The sequence below is a fragment of the Larus michahellis genome, chromosome 3, assembly GCF_964199755.1.
Source record: "Larus michahellis chromosome 3, bLarMic1.1, whole genome shotgun sequence".
Lineage (NCBI taxonomy): Eukaryota > Metazoa > Chordata > Aves > Charadriiformes > Laridae > Larus > Larus michahellis.
In genome coordinates this window covers 14,337,550-14,359,892 of record NC_133898.1, presented here as the reverse complement: position 1 = coordinate 14,359,892, position 22,343 = coordinate 14,337,550, and the positions used below count along the sequence as shown (strand labels likewise).

Genomic DNA, 22,343 nt, shown 5'->3' with positions numbered 1-22,343 from the left:
ATCCCTTTCTTTTTCACAGTACCACTCACAGGCATGACAACATTACCCATCTTTCCACTCCCAAAGTGAGACAAAACTACTCTGAAGTTCAAAGACGGCTCCATCTTTTTTTGTAGCACCTGCCATGTACCACTACAGAATTACTTTTACAAGTAGTGCAGCTCCAGTGAGTAACTACGGCTGAGAGAAGCGGCCAATGTTTGCAGAAAAACAGCGTCTTAATCCTATCAAAGCACAAAGTTATTACCACGTCACCAACAGATCTCCCTGCTTTGCTTGCCTCTGAAGTTTACTGTTGAAACTTGGCTGATGGGAGGAGACCAGACTATGTTTTTCTACAGGGAAAGCAGCAACAAAAAAGGCTTCTGGGCTTTTGTTTTTGTTTTCATTTCCCAGGAACAGGTTTATATCCTCCGAGCTCCCTAAAACACGAGTTTCTAACTTGCCAGAATTTAATTACAACTTTGCTGCAAAAAGTCAATGATTCCTGTAAAAATCTCAGCCATGAAAACTATCAAGCTCAAAAATAATTCAAGTATATTTTTTTCAGGATTAGAGATAGGAATTTCATCATAATGGAGGATTCTGACACCATCTTGAAGATTCAGTGCTAGACTGTCACTTAGGACAGTTTCTGTGCTCCTCTGTCACTTCTCATAAACACGTATAAATGTAACTTACACTTTATTAAACTCTTACACTGCAAAATAGCCCAGAGGACCACGAAGGTAAGCAAAATTCCAGATCTACAGCTTGTGCCAGGTGCAGCTGAGACCTTGGATCTCGCAGAGGGAGAATTAGCTGCTGACATGATACCAAAAGATAACTGTATGAACAGAGACAAAGGAAGCAAACGGTTCACAGACGTCGTGCATCATAGGAAGAAGGATCAGAAACAGCCCCAGAGAGTTACATGGCCAAATCCCATTGAAATACAATGGAGAGCGGGTGCCCAACTTGAGCCTGGATTTTCTGATCTGCTAATCACATTAATCTGCAGTGGTTCATGCCATCATTTCCCTTCCCGAATACACAGTAATACCTTTCCAGAACAGTAATCTGTACACCATCATCCCTATAAATCGAGCGCATCCTCTATATTCGACATAATCTACAGTCACAGAGCGCAGGGCATCATATGGCTGCTTGGGCTTCCTGCAATCTGCTGCCGTTGGGGGAGCCAAGTTCTCCCGAAAGGGGGCAAGGCAATGGGGACGGAGAGAAGACAGCAAACCAAAAAAAGCACATGCTCAAAAGCCAAACCAGGTCACTTCAGCACCTGCCTCCACACGTGGCGCACACGCGCAGTCGTTGCCCCCCCTGTATCTTCTCACCGTTTTTTTCGAAGCATGCGAAGTTACTGTATCGTCTGCGGTTGCTCACCAGAAAGACGCTCACCTGGGCGGACACCAGGTGCAAGACGTCCATCAGTTTAAGTTTAGGAAAATCCTTCTGAAAGTTTTTAAATGAGCATCCAAATGATGTGAGCGTTGGGTTTGCACTGTCTGCAGTACAAACAAGAATGGCAAGGCGTATTCACGTCCCGGTAACCATGATGTGTGCAATGGCAGCGGGGGACATGACCGACAAAACACAAAAAATAAGTCTCACCCTCAGCATCATTTAGTTGTGTTCCACTTGAAGTGAAGATACGGAAGTCTTTAAACAGGCAACCTACTTAAAAGACACTCTTCCTCCCCAGAAGGACATTAAAAAAATTATGAAAATATAACAGCCCTGCATAAAAGGATTACAAATACCAGATTAAGTATTACATTAGGATTGATTTTAAAATGACGATTCTAACAAACAAGCATCAGAGAAGTAATTGCAATCTCTGCATCAAAAGAGATTAAGTATCTTACTCGCAATACGTGTTCTGCTGCACAGGACATAAATGATAATTCTTCATGTTTGTCCAGCAGTCCTTTGAGATTTCCATGCCAGTCTTCTGACCCAGATTAAAACTTGCTTTACTGAGCTAAGCAAGAAGCTTTTCATAGGAAAGCTTAAATGCTGCAGAAGCCAGCGATTCACATAGCCCTGCCTTCTTCCCAAGAGAGAAGACTGTCCCTGGCCGCTTCCCTGGCAGACCTCCCACCCCAGGTGAGCTGGCACAGCCAAGGGCCATCACTGAAACCACTGTCACCAAGCATAGGGCTTTCTTCAATTCCGACTGCGTTATAAAACCACCTAAAACTCCATTATTGAAGAGAAATTAAAAAAAAAAAACAACCACAAAACCACAAACAACCAAACAAGGAACCCACGGAGTCCAAGTTTAGTCGGAGCAGCAGCCCATGCTACCGTGACGTGCTCAGCAGCAAGCTGTCTGTATCAGGCAGCATCGCTAAAGCAACCACATCCAGGGCACTGGAAAATCATCACCTTAACGAGCCAGCCTCTGTGCTGTACAAACGAGATGCGGCTGACTCAGTGCAGAAATAGATAAAGAGGGGATGCATCCAGAGCAACCTACATTTTCTGAGCGGCTCGCACAAGGGAGGCAGGTGCCCCCGTTGGAGCACCCCGTTCCCATGGCTACACCGAACGATGGCAAACGAGGAGCATGAGGGACCCGCTACGCGCGGACACAGACACCTCTCCTTCACTCCAGCTCAGCACACGGTGCCATAGCTCTGTCTGGCAAGGGGTCCGGCCTCGACCACACACGCGCACAGACTCTTCACACCAGCAGCGTCCTGGCACCAAGTTCCAGATTTCCCTGGAGAAAGCCGGGAAAAAGGGAACCAATGCTGTACTGTTAAAAAGACTGGGATAACAAAGGGATCGGGGCAGAGCCTGCAGCTGGGCAGATGGGAAGTGATCATCCCCCTGTACTCAGCACTGGTGAGGCCCCACCTCGAGTACTGCGTTCAGTTTTGGGCCCCTCGCTACAAGAGGGACATTGAGGTGTTGGAGCGTGTCCAGAGAAGGGCTACAAAGCTGGTGAGGGGTCTGGAGGACAAACCTTATGAAGAACGACTGAGGGAGCTGGGGTTGTTTAGCCTGGAGAAGAGGAGGCTGAGGGGAGACCTTATCACCCTCTACAACTACCTGAAAGGAGGGTGTAGAGAGATGGGGGCTGACCTCTTCTCCCTGGTGACAAGTGATAGGACGAGAGGAAACGGGTTCAAGTTACGTCAGGGGAGGTTTAGATTGGATATTAGGAAACATTTTTTCACTGAAAGGGTTATTAAACATTGGAATAGGCTGCCCAGGGAGGTGGTGGATTCACCATCCCTGGAGGTGTTTAAAAAAAGGGTAGATGGGGCACTTAGGGACATGGTTTAGAAGTGGCTTTTGTCAGGGTAGGTTAAAGGTTGGACTTGATGATCTTAAAGGTCCCTTCCAATCTCAACAATTCTATGATTCTATGAAGGCTCAGCAACAACAGGGCAGGGAGGAAAGAGAGTGCCCATCCCATCAGGCTTTTCCAGGGAAACCTGCAGTGATACCCAAACCTTCCTTCCTCTGCTGTCAGCAAAAACCTCACGAATGACTCGGCAAAGCGACTTCCCTTCCCTTGTCTCATGGAGGTACCAGGTACCTACCACCCAGTGTCCGTGAGCACGGTAGGGCTGGGGTTCTGCACAGCCACCAGTACACATCTGCTGGAACCAACTATAAACCAGTTAAATGCTACGACAACACCCAGACACCTGCACAACACCATGAGGAACAACGCTAAGATCGCAAAACAAAGCTCTCAAGCGCTGGGGAGCTCCCGGATTGCAGGCTGTACACTTGATCCTTTAGCAGTGAACAGCACCAGACTCAAAATCCAGACCCTGGCTCCCTCCAAACTGAACATCCCAAAGCCGTGACTTAGTGCAGGTGTGACTGTCCAGAGCAGCACGGCCTCTTCTCAGAGAGGACATGAAAATAATTAGCAGCAGTGAAGCAATCAGTTGATGACCTCCAAAGTTTCTATGGGGAAATGAAACACTATGGCTTCAAACCTGCAATACATTTTTAGTGGCCCGCTTTTCCTTAAACTGAATTATTTTCAGCTTAGACCTAAAACTACTGCTGAACTGTTCCTGCCCAGTTTTTCCTAGATTTTTGAAGTGTTTAGGGATTTACTTTCATCTTTATGAAGCGTCAGATTATGTTAAATAACTCTCCACAGCCCCACCGTGGGATCTGCTGGGTCTTTGTGTTTTCACTTTCGTTAAACAGTAGGGAGAAGATGCCTTGGGAATCCCTTGAGAGGCCATCTACTGCCTTCCCTCAAGGCCCCAATTTACAGCATTTGCCCCCTGGTTCTCTGGCTTCTGTTAAACCAGCTTTTACACCTTGATGTCTTCCACGGAAATAAACACAAAAGTATGGGCAAAAGGGGAGAGGAGAAAGATCCCGTTTTTACTGAAATGAATAAAAACTGTCTAAGGGGAGGTCACTAAACACGAGCAGCACGATGATGACCTGCTAATCATCACTCCATTGTTCTCCCTACCATTACAAAGGCCCTTTGATTTTACAGTCCCGTTTCCTCAAACCCCCAAAGAAATTTCAATGGAGACAATGTGACTCTGTGTCTCTCTCTGTCCTTTTTTCCCCACAAAGTGCGTTTCTGTGCATGCTCTGATTTGATCAGACATTTGGTAACTGTGTCGCCAGAGGGCATAAAATAGAATTAGAGGTTTATCACCCCAATACGATGACAACCCCTTTCAACCCCGGCTAACGAGGCAGTCTGCTAAATGCCGACAGTTGCCTATATTCTCCAAGTATCAATTTTTTCTTTGACAAACAGGTTACAAACAGTCACTCTGCTATAGGAGAAGGCAACACATTTGTCATTGCAGCTTCTGCTTCCCACTCCACCCATGGGGCTGGACCAGGGCCACAAACAGCGAAGCCCGGGGGAGATCTCCTTGGGATTCACGTAGCTGGCAGCTTGGGGTGGAAAGACACTGGGAAACCTCTCAGCTGACGGCCACTGTCTTGGACCCGTACGCCTTACGACAGCCTCTGACAAGCCAGGGGTCACTCCCAAGTACCACGGTGCTAGAAAGGGTGAATCCAGCTGGGTCCTGCACCTTAGGGATGCCCGAGCTGGAGCACGGTCAACAAATCTTCTTGGTCAATAAAACCACTATGGAGAATGATGAAGCACTGATGGACCAAGGCTTCCGTCTTGCTGCTTGCTAGAGGGATAGACACTGGATATGTTTCTGTTGGGACAGCAGATACTTATCTAGTTCTCATTAAGAACGGATTTTTCCTTTTATTCTGAAGTAGATGGTTCATCTTGAAATTTCAGTCCTCGAAATCTCATTTTGACACATGTTAAAAGCATGTACAGCTTATTCGGAACTGACAAAAAAGCTCGTGGGAAAATATCTTGAGGGCAATTATGAAGCCCAAATCATAACTTAAAGTAGACCGGAAAATAACCCAAACCATAGCTTATGCAGTCAACCGTATGAGAATTCCGTGTGATTTCATTGTTGCTAATAATGAAAAAATACAGTCCAGGTCTCGTCTCTTTTAAATAGCCTGGAAAAACACATTCAGAGGTATGGATCACACAGAGATTAAGAATGATTTTAGCAACTCATATTTTTAATGGTCTCATTATAAACTTATTCCTGCAACTCAAGAGATTTTTTTTAAAAAATAATGTCTGTGTTAAAAAAAAAATCTAAGAAATGTGAGGTTACAAAGCAGCAACGTGCTGCTATTAATTATCATCTTTTGCCTAGAGCAGCTACACAGGAGTCTGCCAGTTGTTTTCCAAGCAGAGAGATGAATTTAACTGCATATAGTTAATCCCTTTCTTAAGCAACACTTTTTTGTATTACCCATGGTACAGTTACAAGGGTGCCAAGGGCCTACCAGTATTTTTCAAGACTCATTACGACGTTTACACACTTCCTGTATGTATTAAGAGCAGTTAATACAGTTCCTTGAATTAACAGATGATCAACAGTGACCTTTTCCTATCAAAACACAAAAGCTGTTGGAGGCGCAGAGCACTGACTGACAGGAAAACAACCAGCACTTGGGATGCAAACACACACCGGCCGAGGTGCGCGTCAAGGTAGGTGTGAAACCCCGCAGCTGGTACTATGCAACAGGCTGACTGTAGCTGTGAAACAGACCCTGGGGTCATGAAATCAAGCGTCCAAAAGTCAGGAAAGAGCACACCAAAGGCGGCTTGCGATGTACGGACAGGTCTCCAGGATGGCATTCCTTGGGACCACTTCTCAGTTCCATCAGTGCCATCCCCGGTGCCTCTTTCAAGCCCAACCCAAGCCCCGAGTTTGGACATTCAGAAGAAGGCACCGCGCTAACCACCAGCACCAGGGATGTGCAAAAGCCACCACGTGCAACAATGACCCCCCGTGGTGCGGCACACCTACACCACCCCCGAGCAGAAGCAACCCATTGCTCGTCGAGGGGACCAGCAGATTTGACCAGAGCCAGGCAGATGAAACCCAACGTGCAGCTTCACCCCGTACCTACAGCGGAGGAGCTGAAGATCCTCCGAAGGTCTCTCTCTCTCTCCACCGACTGCAGAGAGACTCTGCGTAGCTCACTGCTGCACGACACTACTTTGAAAGAGGGTTTATATGAATTTTTAGAAGTATTCTTGTGGCTGCTAAAAAATCCAGCTCAGGTCCAATGCTCACTTTTTAAAACATCTCAAAGCTCGATGTTCCCATAGAAACTTGGAAGCTTCGAGCTTGACAGACAAAGTCAACTGTGATGTTACTGAACAAATTATTGCAGCCATTTAGCCAATATAAAATCATAACACAAAGCACTCGCATTACAACATGCAATGCAATCTAATTTATACTTAAAAAGACATCATGAATCATTGCACATAGCTAATGGTGACTGCTCATTTAAGCTGACATAAAATTATGAAATGCTTTTAAACATTTATGAGAAGCAGGTATCTTCTTAGCTGCTTAAGTATGCCTCTTCCCCTCAAGAAGAACAAACCTGGCAGTTCTTCTTAAATTAGGACGACATTCAAAAAGAAAAGAATTGTCTTCATTGACTTAGTAAAAGTCGAGAAAGGGATTTGGAGGGGCAGTGCTTCCCTCTGTGAGAGTACTGCAGCTGCTGAATGCAAGGTCCTCTGACACGAGCCAAGTGTCTAGTGCACTGACCGAACAGGGCTATTTACATACATTTAAAGTATGTAAATATGAGTATCTTTATGTAAAGTATGTAAATATAAGTATCTTTAATTTTGGCCTCACCTGTGCACACCACTTACACTGACTTGTTTGGGGAAGAGATCACAAAACTCCAAGCCCAAAATTGCACACATTTCTGATATTAGTAAGGTCTTTAAAATAGCATCAATTAAAGTCTTCTTGGCACATTTCTGAACTTGGAGGCAAATCCCTCGCCTGCCCAACATCCTCCAGAATTCCCAAGAGGATCCAGGACACCCTGCAGCTGACAAATGAGAAGTTACGATCTTTTCTTTAATATATTCAGGAAGAAAAACTCACTTTAGCAATTTAAGTACTCAGGGAAAATCTGGAGTCCCAAACTTTCTTTTTTTTTTTTAATAAAATTAATCCAGTTGATAATTGTTTTAAACAGAAAACTCTCTCTAATTTCTTTCTCCTACAGCTATGTCATAAGGGGCGCCATAAGGATTTCTGGGGGAAATTTCTGGGGATAAGACTTCACTTACTTTTGAAGGCAATTACATGAATGTCCTCCCTTGACCTGCCAACCCCACAGCATCCTCATGCTCAGGAGCAGAGGATCACAGCTGCCTGATGGCCTCAGCAAAGTCAGTCTGGCTGGAGTAAAGTAACTTGAAGGAGTTTACTCACATGACAGCATGCATCTGCGCTCATGTGCACCGGGGCTTTTAAAAGGGGTTTATGTAAAACCGAAGTATGTTATACTCAGTGTAGTTACTGAAACTCGCTCTCAACCACGACGGAGAGCAGAAGCCTCCGTGGGCAGGAGGCGGCATCAGCCTGCGGTGAGCGCGCTGAGCCCTAGCCACGCTGATAGGAGAAAAAAGGCAAAGTCACCAAACTTACACAAAGGACGTGCAGGACCACAGCTCCATGTCTCCTGTCCTCATTCGTGAAGATGTCATTGGGGAATTCATGGAGGGCTGCGAAAAGCGGGGAAAAAAGAAAGCTCAGATGTTTAATCAGCTCCTGAAAACCACTGCACATGCTGTTAAGTAATGTAACAAAAGTTGCTCGAGCCTTTCTACTGGGCAGCAGTCCTACCACTACCCATGCCAGAGGCTCTTTGTTTCGCCTCTCCGTTAGTTTACCTTAACTTGTCCTCTGGTAATTATAGCCTTTCCCCAAATGTTCACTGGGTGATTTGCTACAGTGACAACCACACCATTGTGTACCCAAAGATGGCCTGGGGAGGGCAGATAAATCCCAAGATCACAGCACTGCGCTCTCCTGCAAACGTTCAAGGGAAACAGCGTTGTACAGAGCAGGTGGTGATGGGTCACTCTCACCAAGCGTTTCTGACTCATGGTTTTGTACCCAAAATGGATGGCTAAAAGCCCCCTGCCAAGTCCCCGGCACCCATCCGTAGGGCACAGGTAACGTGTACTCATCTCTGGCAGGACCTAAGGCTCTCCAGATGGGCAACGACTTCCATCAAGTGCCCATCCCAACAGCTGGCGCAGAGATGGCCTTGTAGCAAACCACATCTCAGCTGGCTTCATTCTTTACCCAGCCCTGGTGCCTCTCACTGCCCTCACTGAGCAGGTAACAGCGTCAAGGTACCGGGATCTCCTGCACAGCAAACGCTCCGCGGACAACCTGCTGTGTCGGATAGCCAGTCGGGGGCTGAAAGGACAGGGGCAGATTCGGGAATTTCCAATCAAAATGAATCTCTCCTCTACCTCCAGACTTCGCTCTGCCTCCTCAGAGACATCCTCAACATGAACAAGACCTCTGACAGATGGCGCCTGGGACGCAAAGAGGGTTTTGACAAAGACATATCAAATATTCGGGGGGGGGGGGGTGCGGGGGGAAGCACAAGTGCAGGTCTTTGGACCTGCAAAGGTCTCCATCAGGAAGGCTTAGCGTTACTGTAACCCTACACGCAAAGGCAAGCTGGAGTCCTCCTGAAGATAACGCTTCCACAGGGTGACGCACGCCTGAAACGCTGGAAGTAACTTTTCTGTGAAGCTGCTGCTCCCTGCGCCATGAGGACGCGTGAGAGCTCCCACCTTCCGGGCCCGCACGCTCTTGCTCTGCCCAGCCAAAGGTGGTCTGTGTAAAATGGCTGAGCCTGTGGGGCCAGGCCTCAGCCACAGAGCCACGGAAAGGCAGCAGCTATTGCCCACAGGAACGCAAGGACGGCATTCAAGGACCCCCCCGGCACAGCCTGTACACGTTCCCAGCAGCAGCTTTTTCCCCCCTGCAAACTCAAAGGCAATGCCATTCCTGCTCCGAATTCCTGCTCCGAATCCCAAATCAGATGCTGCTTCTCTCTGTAAAGCTGCCCACTGGCAGGGTAAAGGGGTCCTGCTTCTCACCTCACTGATCTTCCCATGACCGTGACCTCCTCAGTGCTTCACAGCACCTTGCCACCATCAGCTGCCCTCGGGTAGCCCAACTCACGCGAAGGGAAAAAAAGAAGGCGGTCCACATGGTCAGCACGGTGACGTGCAAAAGACAGTAACCCCCCTCCGATTCCTTTCACCTTCCGAAATCACAAGGTGGCACATTTTGCAAACAGACAGAACTACTTTTACCCCATGGCATCATATAAAATGGCGGATATCATTCCCTTGCGATGCTGTGACAGGCAACAAATGAGGAGATCCTCCATAGATTGTCTGTTGGTGATATTAAGTATGGTAATCTAAACGCAAACTCCAGCCACTGCAAACCCTGTCTTGAGCGGTCAGCAATGGTACGCATGGGCAGAAGAACTGATCTTCACACGCTCCATCGCTTGTACTTCTCCCAAAGCACCCCCTACCAGTCACTTCCAGAAGCAGGATGCTGGGTTAGGTGGCCATTACGTTGACTTTCTAACTCAGGCAGTTTTCTAAATAACCAGGAGAGAAGAAAGGGACATTTTGGATCTGCAGGGAGAGGTGATGGAAGCATAGCCATGACCTCCTCATTGCTCAAGCATTCATGCTTTTGCTCCCTTCCTCCTTACAGTGGAGAAAAGCACCAGCTCCAAAGCAATGAGCTTGCACCTAGAGGAGGTTTGCAGTTCTCCTTGGTTTTATCACACGGTTTAACTCCAACAGAGTCATAAAGTCCTAGAAATGACACGCTAACAAGCACCTGGGACAGATGATGGCCCGCTGTACCAACCCAGAAAACAGCTCAGCAATTTAGTTTGTCCAATGTGCCTTCATTAAGAGCAATATATTTTTGTTAGATTAGCCGTCCTCTTTCCAAAGTCAAGTAATCAGTATAACGGTTCAAAGGAGCAGGCAATATAGTCAGATAAACTTTGTTGCAAAGACGGTGCTGCAAGCTATTTAAAGACCCCAATGCTTTATTACTGTTCTGGATGTTAATTAGATTATAAAGCACCTAAGGACAGTCTCCCAATTAGGTTGCAGGGACAGCTTTTGGTTATAAACTGCAAAGCAAGTGTGAAGATGATGTTCTGGCATTCCAAGTGCTTCTCAGTTATTCCAGATTTGGATTGCTCAATAACAACTAAAATAATGGTTTCCTTCTAACGGCCAGTTCTGCACATTCAGCCTCGAGTTGGAAAAAATCAAGCTGCGTTTTTCCCGGCTTTCACATCATCATCATTAATAAAGCTCCAGCAATTGGAATTTAATTAACAATTCCACAGATGATTAAATGGAAAAACAACCCAGCTCACTCTCACAGCTTTGCTGCCTGTGAAGCAATAACTGAGGAAAAGGTAACTTAATTTTGTTACTAACGCAAGCAAGGGATGTAGATACCCAGGAACTGTATCTGAGGAGGAAAGCATTCTTTTTTACGTAAGTGGACTTCTGGCCAAAGACTCACCTTAATACTATTAACAGTATTCCTCTGCATTGGTAAATTTTATAATGAGCCCTAACAAAATACAGACGGCACCTTTGAAATTCATCTTACAACGAAGTAACACCAGCAATACCCTCAAATGAGTGCTAAATAACATCGCAAACACAGATACGGCCATGGAGACACTGCATCGCAGCAGGCCAGAGGACTGTGCACCACAGCTTGCCGAGAAGCCTGGCGCGGTAGCCCACCACCAGCTCCCGGCTCACGTCGCTCGCCTGGGACCACACGCACCCAGGGACCGGGACCCGCCATGCCTAGCCTCTGGATGGACTGGGAAGGCCCCCAGTCCCCGCGGCTCAGGGTAGGTGGGAAGCCTGGAGAGAGCAGACTGGGGCTGCCAGCATACACCGCCCCCGGCAAGAGAAACGCCAAGCCTGGGGGCCACCCCAAACTGCACAGGGGGCGGGAGGTTTCGGATTTTTATGAGGACTACCAATACCTGTGACTTTTTCATAACAAATCAGGATTCACCTGGCAGGAGTTGTAACTATTTTCTTCCGAGGCCCAGCTACTACTTGCCAGGATGCCATTCACCCTCCCAGCCCCAACAAATGTCCTGCGCCAGATACGCCCAAAGCTGCCGAAAACGTGTTTAGGTGTGCAACCTAAAGAAACTAGTCAGACAGGTACCAGCACAAAAACAGGAGTTAAAAAAACTCCCAACAAACCAACACAAAACACTACGGAAGATGCAAGACAACGAAGTTAAAATAGCTGGAAAGGATTCATCTTTCCGCGGCAGAATATCATTATGTGAAAACCAAATGTTTTCATCACAGTTTTGCTAAGAAATGTTCCTGACAATTCACCCGACCATAAGACACTGCAAAGGCAACGCGAGGAGGTACGTTTTTAGCAATATGCGAAACGGTTTGCTAACGCACACATATGCTTCCCTCTCCCTCCTGCCGCTGCCTAGGAGATTTCAGCATGACAATTCATAACAGGCAGAGACGATGAAAATCCAATCCCTTTATCAAGAGTCTCTACCTGTTCCAGGAGACTGAAGTGCACCTAAGGTAAAAGCATGCAGGAAAAAAAACAGTACTAAAATAGAACACGCTTGTCGCTACTGGTGGGGAATCCTAGCCGTCCTTTCTGTGCGCAGCAGAAACATCCAATCCTCCCTCCGGTTCCCACCCCCACGCTGTAATGAAATGCACCTTCTTATCAGAGGAAATCGAAGGTGTCCATCACCGCATTCTCTACCCCGTTGAACACAAACGCTTTTAGTGGCTTACATTTATATGTATGCAATCACAAAATAATGTATGCAAATTTCAAATCTGCTGCATTTTTATTAGATGCATCAGGTGCAGATGAGTACAGATAAGAGGAGAGCTTTGCAAAACACAGGAGCTCCTTTCTAAGAAGAAATAAAGGGTGTTGCTGGAACACCACTCCAACAACAGCTGCCCTATTTAGCTCGTATAAAAAGCTCATACAGTTTGTTATTTTGCTTAAAAGCGTGTTCAGCTTTTGTACAGAAAACAGGGGCAGATTTTGTCAGGCTCATTTAGAATGCACCAGGAAAAAAAAGAAAACAAATACCCTGTCAATGAACCTAAACTCAAAGAATTAAAGACTTCTGTCTCATTGATCCACTCTCGTCCTGCAAGCTTTGTAGGTATTGGGTCCACTAACTGCAGAAGGGCAGAGCCTTCACACGAACCCGGCACCTCCACAGACATTTTCTGCACTGTGAGCATTAAGTACAATGCTAGTTGTCAAGATCAGGCCCATACCCTTGCAGCAGCAACTGCAGCATCCAGCACCGACAGCATTTCTACCACGGACATTTGAATTCCAGCCTTCAGATGCATGCAACTCAGTTTTAGTTTTCAGTTAATGAGGTACGTTCTCAGAAAAGAGGAGAGAAGGACTTTTTACAAGGGCACGTAGCGATAGGATGAGGGGTAATGGCTTCACTCCGGAAGAGGGTAGATTTAGGTTGGATATCAGGAAGAAATTTTTCACTCTGAGTGCGGTGAAGTTCTGGCTGCCCCATCCCTGGAGGTGTTCAAGGCCAGGCTGGATGGGGCTTTGAGCAGCCTGGTCTAGTGGGAGGTGTCTCTGCCCAGGGCAGGGGGGTTGCAACTAGAGGATCTTTAAGGTCCCTTCCAACCCAAACCATTCTATGACTCTACGAAAAACAAAGCGCAGGAGCGTGTGGTTTAACACAACGCTTTTTTTTAGGGTGCAGTTCAATCTTGTACTGGCAACTTGTAAAATTACTAGTAAATATTACGATTATCAGAATTCGGAAGTAATTGGAACTAGAGGACTATTAGCTTTGTAAAGGAGGCTAAATAATAAAGGAGCAGACCAGCGGTAGGTGTGAAAAGTTGTGCTCTTTCGCATTAGCCGAGGGCCTGGCAGTGAGACTTCAGATGTTAGACAGGTAAAAGCCGCGGTGAACGGGGAGCCCATGCCTTTCGAGAGCGGCGCGCGCAGCATCTACCGCAGCCCAGGGCACTACCCCAGCAAGCAGAGGGCAGCGGCGGACGCGCTGCTGCTCACTCACACAAGAGCATTCACAAGGGTATCGCAGCATATGCTCCCCCTCACCACATTTAGAGGAAAATTTTGTATCTACGCTTGATAGGGAAAAGTTATTTTAAGTCATAATACAATGACTTGGCATAAATTCTTGTCCTTTTATTCTCAATCAGTGTGCGATTCATTAAAATTGGAACCCTCCTCAGCCTTGGCTTTAGCTGACTTACAAAACGCTCCGCATTACCACTCTGTTCAGAGGATTTGCCGGCGCAATACAAATTTGCCTCTGTTCTGCACAGTCGAGTTACACCAGGCAGTTCGCACGCTGTGCCAAGGACAGATGTGCAGGGAAGACGCCGCTGTACCATTCTTCTGGAGGGCAGCAGGGAGCGTTGCCCTTTCGGAACCCTCTTCCCTGCCACTCCTTTCCCTCTCCTATTTAATGGTTCCACCTTTCCAAAAGGATTCTTTTTTAAAAAAATGCCAACACCACACTGGATCAATAGGTTGCAATACATACTTATTTTTTCAAAAAGTCTTTATATTGCTAGCCAGTGTACCTACTCCAGGGACAAGAAAACCCTTGGGAAATCTGCCACAGCTTTCATAGAAAAAGGAAGAACTGCGGACGTTCAGCCTAGGCAATGAATTATCAGCAAAGAAACCGTCAGAAATTTAAGAACCGGGTTCATTTTCTCATGCTGTCCCACAATTCTTTCACAGCCAGAGGTAAGTCGCACCAGTGCTAGACACTGCAATCCCAAAGTACCCAAACAGCTAGTGGGGAGAGGTCCAGCCTGTATTTGTATAGAGCTTTCCAGGAGAATTACTTTGCTCAGTGGCCCCTTGTTTGTCTGCTTCTTTCCAAAGAGCTCTTCAGAAGCGGGCTGCAACATCCCATCACGGGATAGAAGATAAGGCTACAGAAAGGCCTGACTTGAAAAATTTGCATAAGCAGGCTGGACGAGAAACCAGGATTTAGATACACAACTCCAACGTTTAGGGACCGTTGGTATCCACAATATCAACGCTACTTCAGTTGTTGTTACAAGTCCCATATACTTCTGCAGCTGGAAAAACACGCAGACACGTAGCTGTGCCAAGCAGCTGGGTGCGAGCTCTTGTCTAAGCCCAGATGACAGATCGTTTGCTCCTGTGCCCAGCTCGGGGTGCTCAGAGCGTGCCAGCTTGCAACAGGAAACCAAATACATCATTAGCAACAACCACAACAGGAACAGAGAACTCAAGGGAACATCGTTACACCATTGTGGTGAGGTATTTTAGGCAGCGCCTGTCGTGCTGGTCTCCCCGCCTCGAGAAGGATGCGGTGCGGCTGCAAACGGCTCGGAGAGCAACAACAGCATAAGCCAGGAGGATGGACAAGCCTCCAAGCAAGAAAGGCTAGGAGAGAGACCACCTCTTTGACCTGAGAAGGGCAGAGCAGAGCAGGGATTTCTCAAATTGAGTGGCAAGGGCAGGGAGAAAAGGGACCAACTGCTCAGCAGCTCTCCCAGCGCATCAACGAGAGGGGGAAGCAGGTCCACGGCCACAGCAGCTGGTCCCTCAGCGCTCACAGGCACTTCAGCATGCAAATCTCAATTTTCCGTGGCTTCACGAAGCAGACTGACAAGCCAATGGCAGAAAAGTAGTCCATCAAAGGCATGTAACTTCAAGATTGTTCCTGTGGCTCAGGAAGTCCCCGTACAGCAAACAGCTGCAGCCGGGGAAAGCGCATCAGGAAGGGTCCCCGCATGTTTCCTTAATATATTTCTTTGACTATTTCTACTGTCATCTTATCAGGGAAAGATATTAGTGGACCTCAGTGGACCTTGTGATGTGATCCGGTATAACTGCGTTTTTTGAATCAATATCGTCAGCTTTTTATGCGAGGAAATAAAATAGACTTCAAAAAAATCAGTTACTTTTCTTTTTTCCCCATCCTGAAATTCACGATTTTAAACTCAAGGTTTTTGATCGCTTCGGGGTTAGCAATGATATTACATTCCCCACCTGCCTGCACACTGTCCAGCCCAATTCCCTGACCTCCAACAGCATCCCCTGAACAGTATCAACTCTGACAGTGCCGCAGGCCCTACCAAATATACAGAAGAGTAACCGCTACGTCCCTGAAGTCTGTCCCTCACACAGACCAGCAACCCGCCGGGCTGAGCCTGCAGATGCAGGGAGGCGGGGGCCTCAGAACAGCTACCACCGCCCCTGGAGACTGGCTCGGATGGGGACGGCACCAGGCTCCGCAGCGTGCCAACCTCTGCAGCCAAACCCCGTGGGAACAGCTTTAAATCACGTCGCATGGGAGATCAAGGGACTGTGAAAATCTTTAGTTGTCTTTAAAAGCAATAAAGGATTGATGAAATTCTCTCTGAGGGGAGGGCGGAGTACCTTTTTTTAGATATATATATATATCTCTAAAAAAAGAAATGTTTTACTTTCTGCCAAGTAAGAATGGTGTTAGCATTACAGTGTCATGATCTAAAGTTCAAGAGAGCCAAACTATGCTGATACATCAATAATAAATCATTTTGCTAATGTTTTACTCGTGTCACCACTTAACTGCTGAAAACAAGCAGCTGAAACAGCGTGGGGATAGAGCACGCCGCTATAAATCATGCAGCATCCCCACGGCCGATGGCACGCACCACCCCATACCTTGCAACAGCTTTTCAAGGGTTGGCTCGTACCAAGCAATGGATGTTCACATAGCGTTCTCTGTACCTTTGCAGTAATGAATTTCTAATTACCAAGAATTAAACATTTACGGTGCATGCTCAGGCAGCGATGAGCTTATGTACGCTTCCACTTCCCCGGGTTACCGCCCGCTGATTTGCTCCTGCAGCGGAGGAGCTTACGCCCAGCACAAAGGATGCTAACAGCAAACGCGCTGAACAAAAAGCATTTTCACGTTTTTCCAGGCTGGTTCTTCAGCAACAACGCACCCAGAACGTCGCTGTCAGGACAGCGAGCCTTGCTACAAGTCAACGTCAGCTGATTTGCACACCAGCTCTGACCGACAGTGAAAATCCACGCACACGCACACCCACCCCCCGCAGCACATCTGGGTGGGTGCCGGGTCACCTTTTAAAGGGAGAGAGGATGCAGGGAGAGGCGCGGGGCCACCCAAGGTTTCCCGGAGGAGGGGAAGCAGAGCGGAGCGACGCTGCGAAGACGCTGCTTCGCGTGGCCGGGTGGGGGGATTCCTGCGGTGAAGACTGTGGGAACGGGAGGGAGCTCCTCCGACTCCCGGCCGCAGTGCACGGCCCCAGGGGTCTCAGCAGTGGTCCCGTCTCAGAGGCAAGTCCTTGACACTGGAGCTGTGTGCCCATCCTGATGTTCCCTTTATTACCAGTTGCCTTCGGAAATGAGGTTTTATGGAACAAAAGAAGAGCTGCTGGAGCAGACGGAACATGAAGCAGAGCAGCCTTAGACAGAGATGTGAATACATGAGCAGAGGGCTTTGGTCTGCATACAATTAGCAAACATTTTCACCTTAACTTTCTGGGAGCTCTCTGGGAAGGGGCAGACAAGGGGGAATCTTACAGTGGTTGTCAATAATCAGGAGCTGCATAAAGACCCCTAGTCCCACCCGAGGAATTCCAACCAGATGTCAATCACACAGAAACCTACCATCACAAGTCGCTCATCCCGCAAACTTCTCCTCTGAAAGCGTTTTGGTTGATTTGCACACATTCTCTTACCAGGAAGTCGCCCTTTAGCTACATATGGCAAGAGGGGAGTGCTGCGGGATCCTGCCAGGATATAAATCCCATCGTAAATTCACCCTCTTAGTCACACAGGGCCATTTATTTAGTCTGGGGGCTTTTTTTAGATGTTAAGACTAGATGCAGCTGTGTCAAAAGCTCTTACTGGAAGACGTCCATCCCATTTGCAGCGTGCTGCTGAGGCTGACGGTGGCATCACCAAAGGATGCTGAACCACCTGGCCAGGGGATGGGGCACTGGGGGGGCTTTTATGGTGTCAGCACCCCCAGGCCGTGAGACAACTATGTGCTTCCCAGAGACCCCAAAACTGCCCCGTGGCTCCCTGCCCTTCCTCTCTTAAGTTAGCACGTATGATACGCGCAGAGCGGGCAGCGTGCCGGGCTGTTTCCTGAAACAAAAACCTAGCCAGACACACACCACAGATCGTGAGCCTTACCATCAAAAATCAAGCATCTTTTTCTGGCTTCCCCTTCCCTGGAGAGACCCCCAGCCCTCTGCAAGCCAAGCGAGCCCCGCAGGACCCTGGTATCCGCAGCCCTGTCGGTCACTGCTTTTCTCTGCTCTCCATAACAACCTGTGCCTCTCCAACAACCAAATCAGTCTAAAATTGCTCCCCCTAATACTTGCATAATTAAGCGTTCGTTTCAGGATTTATGTACGTTAATCAACAGGAACACAGGACAACTCCGCCCCAACCAGTCTCCCAAACCCCTCCTTTCTCACCCCCCCAGCAGGGGTCTGTTTCTGCTCCACCACGAGAAGATCAGATCCTCCGGAGGCTGCAGCTCATCGGCCGGACAAGATGCAAAGTGGGCTCAGGGACTTTGGGTGACAGCACTGGCAGGTTAAAGGAAGTTAGGGTTATCATCTTACACCATGCCAGATGTTGGGTTTTTTTTTTCCCCTCACTGATCTTTAGCTCCCCTTATCAATGGGACAGTCTAACAGCCTAGTAAAAACGCAGGTTTCAATTACAGATAGCTGTTATCTCATCAGCTCCTCTGTCAGTGATCACTGCAAGAGGCAAAGTGATGGGAGCGTCACAACTGAAGCTGCTGAGCCTTGCCAAGTACCTGTTTACAGGTGCCTCTTGGCGGGATGCGCCAGACAAAACAGACGTGGTATGAATAAAATGGGAGAGTTTGCATTTTATTTTTTTGAGTATGGTAAGTTATGCATGGGCTGGAGGAAAGAAAGGAAGGAGAAGATGGAGGAACGGGAATATGAGATGATGAACCGCGTGCACCACGGGGAATTCAGAACTGGCAGCTCATTTGCATGGGAAGTGAGAACAAACGTTGCTCCTTCCTATCCTGGAGGAAGCACTCATGAGAAATCCCTAATTGAAAACACCAGGCATAGCGAGCTTCCCCATCTACCCACCTATGCAAACACCCTTCATTAAATCTCCTGGGAAGCCCCGTTTCTGCCTTGTAACACCAATTCTAGGAAGGGAAGCTCTGGCCAGGCTTGTGATTTGAGATTGTAGTGAGGTTTATGTATAAAACACGCACACACACTAAACGTGCATGGCTTTGTTAGTGCACCTAATGGCTTAGCTGCTTCTAATTCCATGCACATCTGATTTCACGCGTTCAACGTTTAAGGTGTTCAAAGTTGTACAGAAATCGCAAAGTGCACCTCCTTTGAAATGAGGCACCCGTGAAGTGCTCAACCCTGGGCGCCCCATATTCCGTTGTCCCCCCTTTCTTTAGGTTGTCTTGGTTGTGTGCTGTATTGCAGCGTGCTTCCAGGCTTGAATCCTGCTCCAGCGTGTGGCTGTTTCGCTATGCCAAGCGTCACACACACACAAACCAAGTCAGATCCAGAAGAGGCTTCCTTGAAACAGATGCTTTCCCCAGATCCAGAAAGTAAAGCCTTGAAGGAACAAACCTCTACCTATGAGCAGAGCCCTCGTGAAGTCAAAAAGGTTCTGCCTTGGCCTCGCTGCAAACGAAGAGCTTGCAAAGTCAGAGGCGCATCTGAGATCTGAGGACAACAAGCAAATATATCTAAACACAAGCGGGGAAGAAATCAGAAATAATAAATAATATGCAACAGCATATGGTTCAGAGAGAGTTTACGTCAAATCACAACAGCAAGTGACCTTTAAAGAGAAGGTTATATTTTTTTTTTTTTTTTTTTCAGTAGAAAACTTATTTCTGTCACAGCAAGATGATGGCAACTGTTTTCCAGGATCCCTTAGCTTTTGTATTTCTGTGTTTCGTTTTGAACATGCTATAGTTTTTCTTTTGCTTTGTTTGTGGCCCTCCCCGTCCCCCATCACTAGCAGCAATTACTGCTTCCAGAAGGAAATGCACGGAGGCATCAGGAGAATTGCGCACAGTTACAGACCTAAGCACAGCTGGCCTCGGGTCAAGATGTTTCCCTTGACGAATGCAATACTTGTGCAAAGTTATCCATTATCAGCCACACGCTCTGGTCAGAAATAACCGGCACGAGGAAGGTTCTTAGCAAAACCACAGCCAGCAAAGAACAAATCTCTGGCTAGCTCCTGTCCTCACATGAACCGCCAGATATTCCTAATAACTTACTGGCTTAATTACAGCTATTCTGGACTTCCCGGACTTCTTTTGATTTGGAACAGAATACAGTCCCTCTTTCATTAGCTTTATTTTGGGGAACAAATATTTACATTACATTCATACTGATGTGTAGCCTATCCAACTCTTGCAATTTTTTGCGAGAAGCACTTTTATAAAGCCACCTGAAAAGGAACAGATGCTGCTGTCACATCTCTTCTTATCTTGGGGAGAAAAAGGAGGGACTTTATCATCTCTCAAGATCCCAAGCACTGGATGCAGGGATATCGCGAGTTTAAAGGAGGGGAGCAAATCCCCCCTGGTACGCTTCAGCCATATCCCCATTATAGGAATGGCTGGGAACCTGGATTCGCGCAAACCAAAAAACGTCCTGCAAACAAACGAGCTTTTGGGACTTTGCCCAAAACATGCTGCAGTTGAACACGTGGTCCGGGAATGTTTTTTGCTGCAGACGCTCCTTCCAGCCCAGACATCACCCTTGCCAGGCGCAGGAGACTGGTCGTGTAGTGTCCGTATCGAGCTCACGCTATCTGCAGACGTATCTGTTCACGTCATTAGACACCAGGGCTTTCCCCTCCCTTTATTATTTACTTATTTTGAAAAATCAGCCACGTGACGGTGCTTGCAGGACAGATGGGATAGGCATTAGCCAGCACCAGCATACCCACCACCGTGCCCCAGTGACACGAAGCCCGTTCTGCCCGAGCACAAATCTGCACATGAGCTGTTGGATACACAACACACAGAAGCTTGGGCACACAGCTGAAACACAAGACAGATGGAGCCAACTTTTTGCCAAACAAGCAGAGAAGGTACCGCCACCACCGTGGGCAGCTGCGGCTCTCCCCTCCTGTGGGATGAGCACACGCCTACCTGATTTGCTAGGCTCAGAGCCAGCGCCTGGTGGCTTACGAATGCCCAGTGCTAGCCAGCTCCTGGACACACAGAAAACAGACAGTACATCCCAAGGGATCACCTCTGAAATCTGCCAGGGGACTTGCCCACACCCTAGCAGCGAGAGGCGAGACACACGTACCTCTGTACAACTGTTCTTAGCCCAAAACCAGCCACTTGCTGCCTACAGCCTTCTGGCTCTCCCACAGCCATGGCAACTTGCGGAGCAGGATCCCTACAGAAAGACCCAGACCGCTGTTGTCACTTAGCAGAGGTCTGCTCCACACCCTGACACCAGGCTGAGGGACGGACGGGACTGATGGCCAACAAAGGAGCCCTTATTTGAGGGGAGGGCAGCAGCTCATGATGCCCGCTCTGCTGTCTCTCATGAAACAGGAAAAATAGCTTTTTATTAGAACTAGCCTCAAAGAGCCTAATCTTTCCACAGACAGCAATCACAGAGGAAGCCAAAGGGACGTAAGTCGGCATAAAAAACGTCTCTCGTTTTGCTATTGATCCTGCCTTCAGGAGTCCCCGGTTATCATTTCCTTGCTCCACGTTTCAAGCACACAATTGCAACTGATGGACACTGCCACAACCCCAGGCAGGATGCTTCATCCACCCCGGCCCCTCCCAGACCTCCCCTTCTCCTTCACCTAAGAGAAACTACTTCAATTGTACATTTCAAGACGCACGCAAGACAACGTGACCTTCCTAATAACAACCACCCTGATTTTGCTTCTGGTATAAAGTAATTCTGTAATCCCTCACTGGTTTAGCCGAAGAAGGGCACATCCCAGTGCAGTCCCAAACTGATTTTTAAAATGCTAGCAATTTAGTTACTTTTACAAAGGATCAGCTCTCAAGAGCATTTTTAAAGAAATTCTGAAGGGGGCACACAGGGGCTTGTAGTGCTTTAACTAAAATGATTCCCGTTTGCGCACAACCGGTCTGCATAGGCAATTCCAAACCACTCGGCGCTTCAAGTCTGTTGTGCTAGTGGGCATAATGAAGTTTAATAACAGGTTGCACGATGGAAAAATGTCCACTTTGAGCCAATTTATTTTACGGTGTGCCAAAGCCGAAACCTCTCTCACTAGCTCTGTTCGGCTCCTGATAGAATTGTCCATGCCTCCTCCTACATAAAGCATCACGTCGTATCAGCGATGAACCTCGCCCCTGCAGGGCTCCTCGTCTGGGATTTGTTTTTAACCCCTCTTTCAAGAAGCCATCAGCTTCCAGTCAACAGCAGAAGCGACTAACTGAAGAGCTGTCTCGCTTGCCTGCTAAGTACAAGACCATAGATACAAGTCTAGTAGCCCCATCCTCGGAGACGAGGGATGGCGTTTTTAGAGAGGCTCTTCTGCCTCCCACCTTCTAACTCCCTGAGAATTCCCCCCCGAGATGGGTGCGAGTGATCTGCACCACTTCAGAGCAGCAGCGTAACATTCAGAGGCGTTCAGACAGACTTTAGTCACTAAGCTCTTCAGTGAACAAGCAGCCCTGGTATTTGACATTTAACCTCCCAGGAATGAAGGCTTCAGTTTTGCCTGTTTATTCTTGCACCCTTCGCCAAAAGCTGACAGTCTCCTGTTTAAGCAGGAAAGGCAGAAAGCAAGGAAGATATG

At 47.6% G+C, this 22,343-nt stretch overlaps 1 protein-coding gene across 3 annotated transcripts in view; it reads right to left on the bottom strand.

The window, feature by feature from the left end:
- SLC24A3 (solute carrier family 24 member 3) overlaps positions 1-22,343 on the bottom strand; it is a 179,470-nt gene that overhangs the window by 66,354 nt on the left and 90,773 nt on the right. For all 3 annotated transcript variants that reach the window (XM_074578694.1, XM_074578692.1, XM_074578693.1), the window contains exon 3: positions 8,031-8,107. Coding sequence is in view for 2 of the 3 variants with exons in the window: in XM_074578692.1 (XP_074434793.1) it covers positions 8,031-8,107 (77 nt within the window). In the remaining variant the exon portion in view is untranslated. The remainder of the gene's footprint in view (positions 1-8,030; positions 8,108-22,343) is intronic.